This window comes from Enhydra lutris, unplaced genomic scaffold (genome assembly GCF_002288905.1).
Source record: "Enhydra lutris kenyoni isolate GAN:26980312 unplaced genomic scaffold, ASM228890v2 scaffoldscaffold34, whole genome shotgun sequence".
Taxonomy (NCBI): domain Eukaryota; kingdom Metazoa; phylum Chordata; class Mammalia; order Carnivora; family Mustelidae; genus Enhydra; species Enhydra lutris.
In genome coordinates, this window is record NW_019154118.1 from 23,022,789 (window position 1) to 23,037,025 (window position 14,237).

The 14,237-nt window shown below is 36.9% G+C and overlaps 1 protein-coding gene across 2 annotated transcripts in view; it reads left to right on the forward strand.

The window, feature by feature from the left end:
- Positions 1-14,237, forward strand: part of LOC111153884 (radixin) — an 86,556-nt gene that overhangs the window by 18,306 nt on the left and 54,013 nt on the right. For both annotated transcript variants that reach the window (XM_022513172.1, XM_022513173.1), the window contains exons 4-6: positions 6,758-6,841; positions 11,392-11,487; positions 11,998-12,272. In XM_022513172.1, coding sequence (XP_022368880.1) covers positions 6,758-6,841; positions 11,392-11,487; positions 11,998-12,272 — 455 coding nt within the window. The remainder of the gene's footprint in view (positions 1-6,757; positions 6,842-11,391; positions 11,488-11,997; positions 12,273-14,237) is intronic.

Sequence of the window (14,237 nt, forward strand, 5' to 3'; positions counted from 1 at the left end):
ATTCCTTTTGACATAAATGTTTTTAAATTTCATCTAACAATATTGGGGTGTTTTTTTTTCAATGTTTCTTTTGCCCAGTTATCTTTTTAAGAAAATCATTGGTTATAGCTATTGGAGTTTTATGGCATGAATATCTCTTTGGGAATACTTTAAAGACTCAGCAGGTAGGGTAACAAAGGGTGAATTTGCATTGTTGGAGGAAGAGAAGAAGAATAAACAAAAGGTATAAATATCAGAAAGGAAGAAGTAAATTTTTCTATTTGCCTGTCAGGCGTAATTATTTATGTAGAAAATCTTCAGGAATCTGAAAAACAGCTACTAGAAATATAACTGAACATAGCAAGATTGTTGGACACAAGGTTGTATTTTTAAAAATCAATAGCCTTTCTTACATACTAGTAGCAAAATTTGAAAAATGAAGTAAAAAAATTAATTAGTAATGGCATCAAAGTCATAAAATAGTTTGGAATGAACTGCTTTGTCTGGGTGTCAGCCGACAACAAAGGAGGAAAGTCATAGAGCAGCAAGCTCACTGTTTCATGCCGAGGCCCAGGAGTGGCCTGTCTCTTCTGTCTGTTCTGTGGGTGAGAACCTAGTCATAGAGCCGTATCTAATGGCAGGAGACCTTGAGAAATGTTTTATAGCTCTATAGCCATATACCCAACTGTAATTCTGTTAGAATTTGGTGGTCAAACAGCAAGCAGTCTCTACCACACTTACATGGTTAAAAGGAGATAAATCATATGAAAAATTGAGAAAGAGGAGTTCTAAGATTGAACAACTATTCATGATTTAAAAAAAAAACAAAAAACCCAACACTTCTTAAGTTAGGTATAGAAGAAACCATAACTGCAAAAGCTCTTTTTAATGTGTTAACAGTGGGAGCTTTTTAAAAAAAAAAAAAAATCAAGAACAAGACAAAAGATGCTATATTGGTGCTGATTAAGCACTGAACGGGGAAACCTGCACAGAAGAAAAAAAAAAAGCTGAAGGACTAGAAGAAACATTATTTGAAGATGTTAAGATTCTTTGTTGTACCAAGAATTGGCAAATTATGGCCCACAGGCCAAATTCAGCTCACCACCTATTTTTGTACAGCTTACATGCTAATAATGATTTTAGCATTTTCAATGGATTAAAACAACTACAAGAATAATATTTTACCTGTGAAAATTATATGAAATTCAAATTTCAATGACTAGTTTTATTGGAATGTGGTACTCTTATTTATTATCTGTATTATGCTGTAATAGCGTAGTTGAGTAGATGAAACAGTCTGTATGGCCTGCAAAACCTAAAATACTTACTGTTTGACCCTGTACAGGAAACATTTTCTGACCTCTGAATTATGTAAACACAAGGAGTTAATGGGCTCATTATAACAATCAGCAAGGGAACTTAAAAAAATGACCAATATAGAAATCCCTTGCATTTCTACAAAGGCAAAACAGTTTTGGAAAGCTGCTTCATCGAATTCACAATCCTGTGTTTGAAACCCTTTAAGCTAGATGAGTTTCAGTATTTGGAATTTTTTGGATTTTAGAAAAGTGAATATACATATGTCATATGTCATTATGTCGTGGAGCTTCAGACCTCAAGGTCTGGTGTATCATCTAAAAACGTTAGTATTTTTATAGGTCATTGTGTGACTTCATTTGAAATGGGATAAAATAATCCACCAGATAGTCTCACATCACTTCATGTTAAAGTTTTGCTAAAATAAGGTAATAACCTTGATTTTGATGCTTTTGGGATGTCAAGTGATCGTGGACTTGAATTTATCTTTATGAGAAAGTTCTCTAACAAATCATTAGTATTTTTATTAATTTTTTTTTTAAAGTAATCTCTGCACTCAGCAGGGGACTCGAACTTACAACCTTGAGATCAAGAGTCCCATATTCTCTTGACTGAGCCAGCCAGGTGCCCTGATTAATACGATTTTTATGTAGAAAATTATAAACACTGTTTTGAAAGATGCTAAAGAAGACATTAATGCACAGAGAGAACCATAGTCATGGATAAGAATAGTCATTATTGAGAAGCTATTATTTCTCACCTGAAGGGACTGATGAATTTAGTGTAGTTCCAATTTAAATCATAATGGGTTTTTAAAAATATTTTTTAAATTTTTATTTATTTGAGAGAGAAAGTGTGTGCATGAGCGGTAGGAAGGGGCAGAGGGAGAGAGAAGCAGACCTGAGAGCCCCATGTGAGGCTCGATCTTAGGACCCTGAGACCATGACCTGAGCTGAAGGCAGCCACTTAACCGACCGAGCCAGCCAGGCACCCCATGGTGGGGTAATTTAGAAAGTTTATGATTTTGTGTGAAGTCAGGAACAAGAACAAAGAACCAAGAATAGCTCACAAGTTTTGAAGATAATGAGAGGAGACTTTCCCTACAATATAGCAAGACTTATTTAAAAATGTTGTGATTAAGACAGTGTGGTTTTGACAGAATAGTCAACCAGTGCAACAGAATAGAGAACACAAATTCAGACATCATAACTTATAAACGTTGGATCTGTGACATAATTGTCTTTGGGAAGCTAATGAACTAATCAGTATACATCACTTAGATATTTTAAATCCCCATATCATTATCCTGTAGAGATTTAAAAATGAGATTGGAACTCTACCTTAAATCATAAGCAAAAATCATTGAAGACAAATTAAGAAAAACAGAACTTGAGGATGAAATTTAAGAATATCTTTATGACTCCAGAGTAGAGAAGGATTTCTTAAATACGGTTAAAAAAAATTGATACTTGGGGCACCTGGGTGGCTCAGTGGGTTAAGCCTCTGCCTTTGGCTCAGGTCATGATCTCAGGGTCCTGGGATCGAGTCCCACATCGGGCTCTCTGCTCAGCAAGGAGTCTGCTTCCCCCTCTCACTCTGTCTGTCTCTCTGCCTGCTTGTGATCTCTCTCTCTCTCTGTTAAATAAATAAAAAATCTTAAAAAAAAAATTGATACCTGTATGTAAAACGTTGATAAAGTCAATGTTAAAATGAAGAATATGTTCACCATAGGATGCCTGGGTGGTTAAGAATCTGCCTTCAGCTCAGGTCATGATCCCGGGGTCCTGGGGTGGAGTCCAGTGTCAGGCTCCCTTCGCAGTTGGGAGCTTGCTTCCCCTTCTCTGTCTGCCCCTCCCCCGTCTTATGCTGTCTTTAGCTCTCAAATAAATAAAATATTAAATGTTTACCATAAAGAAGACATAGAATGACAAACTATAAACTGGGAGAAATTTTTTTGTGATTTAAATAACTGACAAAGGATTAGTATCTAGAATATATTATGATTTCCTACATAGTAAAAAGAAAAAGACAAACAGTCTAATAGAAAAATAAGCAATAGATGTTAACAGATACTTCCAAAGGTGGGGAGACCGAATGGTCAGTAAATGTACCATTTAGTTGTCTGTTAATCTGTAACAAATTACCACAAATTTAGTAGCTTAAAACAATCCGCATTTATTATCTCACAGTTTTGTAGGTTAGGAATATGGGATGATGTAACTGGGTTCTCTGCTCAGGGTCCTGCCAGCCTGAAATCAAGGTTTAGCCCATCTGTTTCACCTGGAGCTCAGGGTTCTTTTTCAAACTTACTCCTATTGGCAGAATTCATTTTTTTGCAAAAATGATCTATCCTTCTTTACTGGAGGATGAAGTTCCCATTTTTTTTTTTTTTTTTTTTTTTAACTAGTTACTGGCCAGGGGTCACTCTTAGCTCTTAGAGACTGGTCCTGGGTCCTTGCTCCCTGGCTCCTCCAGCTCAGTAAGGAGAACTCTCTTAGGTCAGATTCCTTCACACTTTGAATTTCTCTGACTTCTTCAACCAGTCAGAGAAAACACTTTGCCTTTTTTTTTTTTTTTTTAAGATTTTATTTATTTATTTGACAGAAATCACAAGTAGGCAGAGAGGCAGGCAGAGAGAGAGGGGGAAGCAGCCTCCCCACTGAGCAGAGAGCCCGATGTGGGGCTCCATCCCAGGACCCCAAGATCATGATCTGAGCCGAAGGCAGAGGCCTAACCCACTGAGCCACCCAGGTGCCCCCAAACACTTTGCTCTTAAAAGACTCTTGTGAATAGCTTGGTTCCATTCACATAATCCTCTCAATTTTGAGGTCTACTGATTAGAAGAAACCTTAAGTACATTTGCAAAATCCCTTTTGTCTTGTAATGTAACATAATCAAAAGAGTGACACTAGGGGATGGAGATCCTTGGGGCTGTCTTAGAATTCTGCATACTGTGTCTCAGCCTCTTTAGGAATCAGATATCTGCCCAGTAAGACCATATTGAGATATCATTTTACATCCACTAGACTGTAAATATTTTTAAAAAATCTGATAATACCCACTGTTGGTGAAAATACAGCCCCGCAGGAATGCTTGTGTACTATTGGTGGAGTGTAAGTGGATACAGTCACATGGGAGCCCAGTTCACTTTTACGTGGTAGAGGTGCAGGCTTTCGTGCTTTATCACCTAGAGTTTGTCTGTGTCTGTACTTCTAGAGAAACTCAGATGCAGATGCACTAGGAGACATACACAAGAGTGTTCATAACAGTATTGTTCTTGATAGCCAAAAGATTAGAAATAATTTAGTACCCATTGACAAGAAAATGGGTAAATTATTGTCCAGCAGTAATCGTATAGCAGTAAAATTAAATGAATTTCAACGACTCACAGAAAAATCAGTGAAGCTTAGAAATGGTGAAAAAGCAAATTGCCATGTGGTATAATTTCTGTTTAAACTTTTTATTGAAATAGAGTATACATCTGGAGATGAATGTATTTGTGTAGTTGATGAGTTTTCATAAAATAAATATAACCATGTAACCATTGCCCACATCAAGAAAGACTTTCTTAGCCAGTACTGTACAATTTTAATACACCTAAAAATCAAGAAAAGCTATTTTACATGGAGATACCTACATCTGTGCTGAAACTATTCTTTTAAAAAAAAGAATGACAAATACAGAATTCAGGTTAGTGCTTACCTGTGGGGGACTGGGACAGATAAATTCACAAGAAATACATTGGGATCTATAGCATTATTTGCCATTTCTAGTTAATAATTTGAATGGTAGATTTATGGGTAACAAAACTTTCTCTGTACTCGAAGTTTCTAGTAGTAGATGTGTAAGTTTTCCACATCAAGCGGTTCTCTACTCTTATGTAGACCTCAGTTTTGTATTCTGCAGTTTAACGCATTCTGACACCAGCCACCCAGATTAGCACAGACGCTGCAGGTAGGGGCTCAGACCCTCGAGACCGCTGTCCCCTTCAAACACCAATCACAAGTAGTGGGTCCCCATGTTACCCACATTTCTAACTTGACTACACATTGGAGATTTCCATGGTCCCCTCCTCAGGTACTGTAATTCCCTTTAACAGCTCATGGAACTCAGGAAAACACTTACTGTTACTGGTTAATACAAGGGATATTATAAGGGTATGAATGAAAGATAAAGACGAAGAGGAGGTAGATAGGGCAAGGTCCAGAAAGGTCCTGAGCACAGGAGCTTCCGTCCTTGTAGAGTTTGCAGTCCACCTTTCTCTTTGAATGTGGATGCATTCACCACCTTGGAAGCTCTCTGAACTCCTTTGTTTAGGCTTTTTATGAAGTTTCCGTTATGTAGGCATGATGGATTAAACTCTTGGCCGTTGATGATTAACTCGCTTCCTCTTCTCCTCTCTTTGGAGGTTAGGGTGGGGCTCTCATCACATGGTTGGTTCTTCTGGCTACCTACCTCCATCCTGAAGGTCCGGAGGGGTCCATCATGAGTCATTAGGAGTTATTAGTGTAAACTGAGGTATGGTTGAAAGGGGATTATTATGAATAACAAAAGGCTCCACTTATTTCTATCATGGAGGAAATTCTAAAGGTTTTAGGAGCTCTCTGCCAGGAGACAGAATGAAGACCAAATATATATTTATTATATCACAAAAGGTTTTGTGATTTCTAAGACTTGTTTGATTAGAGATTGTATTTCAGATAAAAGCTACGTGTGCAGAGCCATGGTTGTTACAATGAGTAAGAAAATAGAAAGGAGAAATAAGATTTAGAATTCATGTGAATTAAAGTTAAGAAGATTGATTTGTAACATATGATGGTGAATTCTAAGTGAAGATGCTATTCCAGAGTTAAAATTATTTTAGTTAAGGCATGCCAAGTTTTTGGTGAAATGTCCAGCTACAAAGGTATTATTGAAAAAAAGAATTTAAAATAGAATCTAACAATAGGTCAATTGATGAATTCTTTTTATAAAATGAATATTTTTGCAGTAGGATAAAACTGAGTATCTGAATTTTGTGTTGAAAAATATGGAATAGTGAATGCCATTCAAAGAATTTGTAGTTAATGTTTCTCCTGAAATACCTGCTCTGCTGTTTGATATCCCTGTGCCCTTGGCAAGTAATGGGAACTCTTTTAGTTTCTGTAGACATGACATATTTCCTAGTATTGTCACAGGGGCTTAATGAAAACATGGAAAGCTCATGGCCTAGTGCCTAGTGTATGCCAAGTATTCAATAAATGTTTTTAAAAGAGGACTTTATAAGCTCTTTCCTTTTAAAATAGATTTAAGATTTCCTGTGATTAAAATCAAACATCACTTTAATGAAGAAAATCTTAGGTACAAATACGGTGTAGCTTTTCGTTGCCAGCATATTTACTTTATTTTATAAATCAGATAAAAATATTGCCGCTAAGTATATTTTCTTTCCTAGTGATTTTCCCTTCTGTTTTTATTGCAGATCAACGTACGAGTGACCACCATGGATGCCGAGCTGGAATTTGCCATCCAGCCCAATACCACGGGCAAACAGCTTTTTGACCAGGTATCATTTAGCCACATGGAGTATGTAGCTTTTGACAGCATACAATGTGGAAGCTGTTGCAACTTCTTTGTATGTTTTCCTGTAACTTTATTGCTGTTGCAACAGTGTCACACTTGGAATTTTTCATGGTATCTTTTCAGTTATCTGGAATAGCTATAGAGCTATTCTTTCTCATTTCTAGATTGGAAAGAGAGGACTTTTTAAAGGTAATTATGAGCAGATATTTCTTTAACATCCTCTAAGTAAAGCGCTGTGATGAGGACTCAAAGAAATGAAAAGATAGTGTCCCTAGCGGGATGGGTGGAGATCCTAGATAGAGGGGATGGCAGGAGCAAAGGCCCAGGGAATTATAGTCTACAAGTAGGCACCTGACAGCAGTTCCATGTCATAGCCTCATGATAAGCTAACATGGGTGTCATGTTGAGGAATTGGGACTACTGGTGCTGTCTTTTTCTCACTCTTGACAGCACATTTGAGTCAGCTGTGGGGCTTTAGAAAGAGAATAAGGGCAGTGCTTGCAGACTACATCCAGATACTCTGATGTCAAATTCTCTGGGTCCTACTGGAAATCATTAATATCTTATTTGTTTATTTAAGCTCCTCAGGTGATGCAGTAAGTAATGTTGTAGGTGACATTTTGTTGAGAAGGGAAGGAGAGAGATTGGTGCCCTGAAGCCAAGTGATTAGGAAGGTGACTTGATGATTACAAGTCGAATGAGGGTGATCCGGGGGTGAGACTCAGGGGAGGATGTTTATAGGGACTTACATTTGGGCAGAAGAGTAAGGAGTCTGTGGTCAGACCTCCTTGACCTTAGAGAACAGAACAGGAGGCAGAGTTTCTAGTACACAGCAGTAAATTACCTAGTAGATATTTGGGTTTATTTAGGTATCTCACATAGATCTAAAATATACCAAATTTAAAAATTCCTGGAAAGTTGTTTCTTTTCTTGACAAAATAGTATACTTAGTCTTCCTGGTAAGTTAATTGATGATCTTGAAAGCCCTGATAAGATCTTTTTATAAGATGAAAGGTTTTTGGTAGAGTGAGCAAATTCTTAAAATCATAAGCAGCTACATGCACACCTTGTACATATTTTACCTTGTGAACTGTGAGCTAGTTCTGTTGATTTCTCTAGGCTTCCTGTTTGTAAATATATCATCTATCTTACTTGAATATAAATGTGAATGGGGTTAGCATTCATTGTACTTACTTCTTAACAAGTTGAAATCTTATTTATAGTGAGTGAAATGTTTTTGATGGTCAAAAACTAATCAGCAAGTGGGCTTCTTGGGTATTGTGAACTGAGAAATAAATTACTTGCTTTTTATCAAGTAGAATTGCTTTAGTTTAGACACCAGGAGAAAGGAAGCCTCATTTATTACAATGCAGTACTGTGTAGTAGTTTAAAAGTGTGGGTTCTAGAGCCACACTGCCTGCATCGGAGTCCCCGCTCTAGTTGTTTGACTTGGGACAAATTACTCTTTGCCTTATTTTTTTCACTTGTACGGTTAGGATGATTATCGTATTCTTCCTTTAGAGGGTTGTTGGGAGAACTAAATGAGAATCCATGTTAAGTACAGAGGACAGCATTTGATGCAGACACACAGCATTTCATAGTGTAAATGAAGTTCTAGATTAGGGAGTAGTATTATCTGTAATGTGCTCTCTGAGCAGTTAATTCTTAAAGTCACTGTTGTTCCCTGACAGCTTCTCTTGAGCCCAAATCAAAGGATCTAAAAGCAGGCTTTACCTTGGGTATAGGGAGTGTGTGGAGCGCATTGGCAGGGAGGTAGGTTCAGGGTTAAGGCCAGGAGCAGACTAGAGACAGGAGTCCTCTCAAATGAGGGTACACAGCAACATGAGTCCACCTGTAGCAAAGCCTCACTTCTGATCACGATGCGCTTGAGGCCAGCTGCTGTGTGTAGGGGGCTCTGTTTGAGTGCTGGAGGTCCTTTGGTTTGCTCCCTGATTCTTCTACACTGTCATCCTCTTCCAGCTTCCACCTGTGGGATTAGAGAGTATTCTTGCCCCTAAGAAGTGTTCAACATGATCTGTTAGGTTGCAAGAAAAAGGGGCTCCTGGGTGGCTCAGTCAGTTAACCATCTGTCTTCAGCTCAGGTCATGATCCCTGAGTCCTCAGACTGAGTCCCGCATCCAGCTCCCTACTCCGAGAACCTGCTCTCCCTCTCCCTTTGCCCCTCCTGCTGCTCCTGTGCGCTCGCGCTCTCTCTCTCTCTCTCTGCATGTTCTTGCTCTCTCCAATAAATTAAAAAAAAAAAAAAATCTTTAAAAAAAGGATGCAAGAAAAAAAATTAAAATGTTTGTTTATATTTTTATCTTTCCTTTTTAAAATTACTTTAAAAGTAAATGGTTTGTAATGTATGTGTGATATAGCATGTGTGTAATTTATAGGTAAATATACATATATTGTCGTTAATGCCCAAGTATTTTTTTATTTATAAAAATATGTGATTGAAAGTTTCTGAGAACGTTGGCAGAAGTAGTAGGGAAAGAATTTCACAGCTGAGCTCTCTTGTTCCTGGTGTTTGTTGTGATGGTCTCAAGCTAGTTAGGGTACTATCCCATGTGCCCACTATGGCAGATCCCACCTTTAGTTCACCAGCATCATGAATCACACGCAACCTAGAGGCAATAACAGGCTAGCTACTTTGACATTTCTCTCAGTTGCTCCTGACCTGTGAAAATTTCCTACTCTGCCACTCTGAGCTGGAATCTTTTCTGTGGCTGTTCTGCTGAGACAGCCTGTCTTTTGCCAAACTTAAATTATTTGGGATCTTCTTTGTCTACATTAAGGGTTTGGTGGTTTGGTTTTGATCAGTTTTTGTATCAGTTGGGAGTCCTGATGACGTATCGTCCAGAAATTTCTCAGTTTTTGTTTTTTTGGTGGTAACTTTTCCTAGCACAGCTAAATGTTTTTTTATTCTTAATTTTTTTGGCGTGTGTAATTTCAGTGAAATTTTTCAAGAGAAGGAAAATAAACTTTCTGAAAGGTTCAGTATGCTATCTTGAAATCAAACACCTGATATGTTTTTTTAGATATTAAAAAAAAAAAAGCCAAGAATATTTATCACTTTAAAACTAATGTTGAGGGGGCACCGGCAGGGCTCAGTCGGTTAATTGTCCACCTCTTGGTTTCAGCTCAGGTCATGATCTCAGGGTGGTGAGATAGAGCCCCTCATTGGGCTCCATGCTCAGTGTGGAGTCTGCTTGAGATTCTCCCCCCACCCCCTCCTCACATGCTCTCTCATTCTCTCTCTAAAGTAAATAAATAGGGGCACCTGAGTGGCTCAGTCCTTAAGCCTCTGCCTTCAGCTCACTTCATGATCCCAGAGTCCTGGGATTGAGCCCCACATCAGGCTCCCTGCTCAGCGGGAAGCTTGCTTCTCCCTCTCCCACTCCCCCTGCTTGTGTTCCCTCTTTCACTGTCTCTTTCTGTCAAATAAATAAATCTTTAAAAATAAATAAGTAATAAAATCTTAAAGAACTTTATTAAAAAAAAACTAATGTTGAATCTTTATGTAAAGTTTTAAAAATATCAATAAACTCTCACCTCTCCTGGCTCACTTCCCTCATTTTGTTTTAATATAGATCTAGAAAAAAATAAGCTTTCCAAGTGCTGGTACATTCTTGGGTGGGTCCTAGCTTTATTTATTTATTCTGCTACTTTCAAGTGCCTGCCACAGGCTAATCATTCTTTAAAAGGGCATGATTAAGATGACTAAGGCAGTAATCTCTGTTCTTAGTTTTAAGCAGTGAAGGAGGGTAAATAAAAATACTAGTAATCATATAGTTACTTATAGAGTAAATGTTCTAATAGTATAGATAGAATACTATGGGAACATCAAGGAACGAGTGGTTAATTTTATCTATATAATAGGATAGCTTCATTCACAGAAAGCATGTTAGTTGAACTGGGGCTTGAGGAATGAATTATTCAGTGGGTGGTAAAAATACAGAAGAAACATTCTAGGCAGAAGGAAAGGCATGAATAGAGCTGTAAAGATAAAATTTGGGCATGTTCCAAGAATGGGTTCTTGCTCAGTGGGGAAGAACAGAATATTTGATAGTGAAGGGTAGAAGTGGGTGTGAAATCACCAGTTGGATAACCTGGTATGGCTTTTAAATGTCCTCAGAGACTCTTATCACCAAACTGATACTATTTGCCTTGCCTACCCAGTTGTGTAGTTGTGGGGGTACACTGAAATAGGAAAGTGAGATTATGACAGCTTTGTATCTGCTTCCCAGACTTGTTATCTGTTGGGGTCATGATGGGAGATGAGGAAGAAAAAGTGGGATTAAAAAAGCATGGATCAAACAAGATTGAAATGACACTACAAAATACAATATATACAAAACCTGAATTTAAGTTTTTAGAAACATCCCTATAATTAATGTGTTAAATTTAAGAAAGATCTCTATAGTAAAGAAATATACCTATAATACCTTTGTAGTTTTGCTTTTCTTTTGAAATATAGTACCATTTACTTTCACTGTGAATGTTGACCTGAAATTGAACTTTTTTTTTAAGGTGGTGAAAACAGTTGGTTTGCGTGAAGTTTGGTTTTTTGGGCTGCAGTATGTGGACAGCAAAGGTTACTCTACATGGCTTAAGCTAAATAAAAAGGTAAAATACATATAAAATTCAGCTGATAATTAAATTACTTTGAAGTTATTATGATCTTGAATTTGTACTAGAAAAGCTCAGGGTCTGACTGAATTCAGTCAGACCTCCTTTTACAATTATCTCAATTATTAAACGTTTCATGTCTTTTAATTCAGTAAGTTACCATTAACTCATCTTAGAGAAAAGAAATGTTCATTCACTTTTCCTGTTTGAAAACTTAACACATAATAAATATTAGGGTAAGTGAGTACTTTGACTGGCTCAAACATCACAGGATAAACTTCTTAAGGGAAGTTTCAACTTGGTTATGGACCTATGAGTTACAGATCACATTCGTTAGTGCATAGAATCTTTTTTTTTCACATATCCAATAAGTTTAGAATCTTACACACTAGAATCTTAGTTATGGATTTAGAATCTTATTTGGGTTTTACATGCTACTTTCTTCTAAAAAAGAATTTGATGTGAATTTAGGATTTTTATCGATTATGCTTGAAATTACTGTTCCAGGTGACACAGCAAGATGTTAAAAAAGAGAATCCTTTACAGTTCAAATTTAGAGCTAAATTCTTTCCTGAAGATGTTTCTGAGGAATTAATTCAAGAAATAACCCAGAGACTTTTCTTCTTGCAAGTTAAGGAAGCTATCTTAAATGATGAGATATATTGTCCACCAGAAACTGCAGTTCTTTTGGCTTCCTATGCTGTCCAAGCTAAGTATGGAGATTATAATAAAGAGATGCATAAACCAGGCTACCTGGCTAATGATAGACTCCTACCCCAGCGGTAAGTGAAATATGTTTTTTACGTTAAATTGTCTGAAAAAGAAATTTATAAATAGATTAAGACAATTTTTTTAATTGTTAGAGTATATTCTTTTAGAAGTTGTGACCTGTAGCTGCATAGATTTATATATGCTGTAATTACTCAAAGTTTCTACCTCTTCTCATTCCCACGGATAAGCGATAAATGGAGGTAGTGGTAATTTGGGTTTGGGGGAGGATGTGACTATTGTTGCTTGATAAAAATTCTCACTAAAACAGGCAGATAGGTGGTTCATAAATGCTTTGTGAGTAAGAAGTGCCATGCTTGGGAAAAATAAAAAGTCAGATGAAAAAAGCAACTGAAGTCCTAGAAAACAGAAATGTAATTTTTTTTTTAAAGATTTTATTTATTTATTTGACAGAAATCACAAGCAGGCAGAGGCGGGGTGGGGGGGGAAGCAGACTCCCTGCTGAGCAAGGAGCCCCATGTGGGACTCGATCCCAGGACCCTGAGATCATGACCTGAGCCGAAGGCAGAGGCTTAACCCACTGAGCCACTCAGGTGCCCCCAGAAATGTAATTTTAAACTATCCAATAAAGCTGGAGGAGGAAGAGGGAAAAAAAAGTCAGACGGGATAAGTGCCATGCTTTATTTCCTCTGTAGAATTAGAATTCAGTTTCTAACTTTTTAAAAGTTTGTTTTTGCTTTGTTTTTAATGTTTAATTAAGTAGTCTCTACACCCAACATGGGGCTCAAATTCACAGTGCTGAGATCAAGAGTCTCATGTTCCTCCAACTGAACCAACCAGGCACCCTGTGAAAGGTGTTCTAAACTCAGTTTTCAGACTTCTAGTCTAGTGCTCTGTCCTCATGTGCAGTATATTGCTGCTTCTATAATCGTTACTTTAAAATAGCATGGCATAGGAAGAAATCATTAGGCAGAAGACCTAGAGTTTGAATGTTAGTTCTGCCCTTTACTACTTAGGTGACCTTATGTGCATAATCTGAAATCTCAGCCTCTGTATCTGAGTATGCAAAGTGGGGATAGTAATCCTGCTCTCCTACCTCATGGTTTATGACTATAGAACAAGAACTGTTTGGTTTATAGTTTTAACTGTAAAGTGTGGTACAAGTGTTGGTTGGTAGTAGTATTTATGAGATCTGAGAAGTACAGCATCAAATGTTACTTTAAAATATCTCAGTTCATAATTAGAATTGCACACTAGAATGTACATGGAGTTCTTTTTAGAACCTGGAAAGAAAGTGTTACTCTTAGTCCGAACTCCTGAATTTTAAAATTTCTGTTTAAATGCAAGATTGTGTATTATTAACCTAAAATTTCACAGTTGCAGTACTTACAGTATTTAAGCTGTTAGATGGTAGTTTCTTTTTCATAGGTCATAAATATGGAAAAGGAAGACTACTTCATGTCCACTTTTATTCCGTTTGGTTGTGGACATTAATGTTTATTTTTGTGAAATAAGTTGAGTTAATATATGCTTTATAAGGTATCATTAAGCACAGTAGCTTTAATATTTGATGATTAAATGTTACACTGTTTATTACTGTTACACCGTAATGCTGTTGCAATAATAGTTTTCTTGGAAGGTAAAATAATGCATACTGTTCACCAAAGAATCAGGAATATGAGACACCTGTTAGCCTCTATGTTTAGTTTTGATTATTATTCTAACTCCAAGCTCTTGGTCTTAGATTTTTTTTAAGCATTGAATTAAATAGCTGGTTACTGGCACAGTAGACTTTCGTTTCAGATAAGGGTTAGTTTTTATCTTACTTGAGGTTTAATTTTTTTATATATTTTTATTTTTTATTAAAGTATATTTGGCATATAATGTTACATTAGTTTCAAGTGTACAGTACAGTCCATAGCTCTGTACCAAAATTGAGATATAACTTATATTTAGTAAAAGGCACAGCAGGTTAGGTTTTAAATCAGCATATAAGGTAAATATTATATATAATCAAA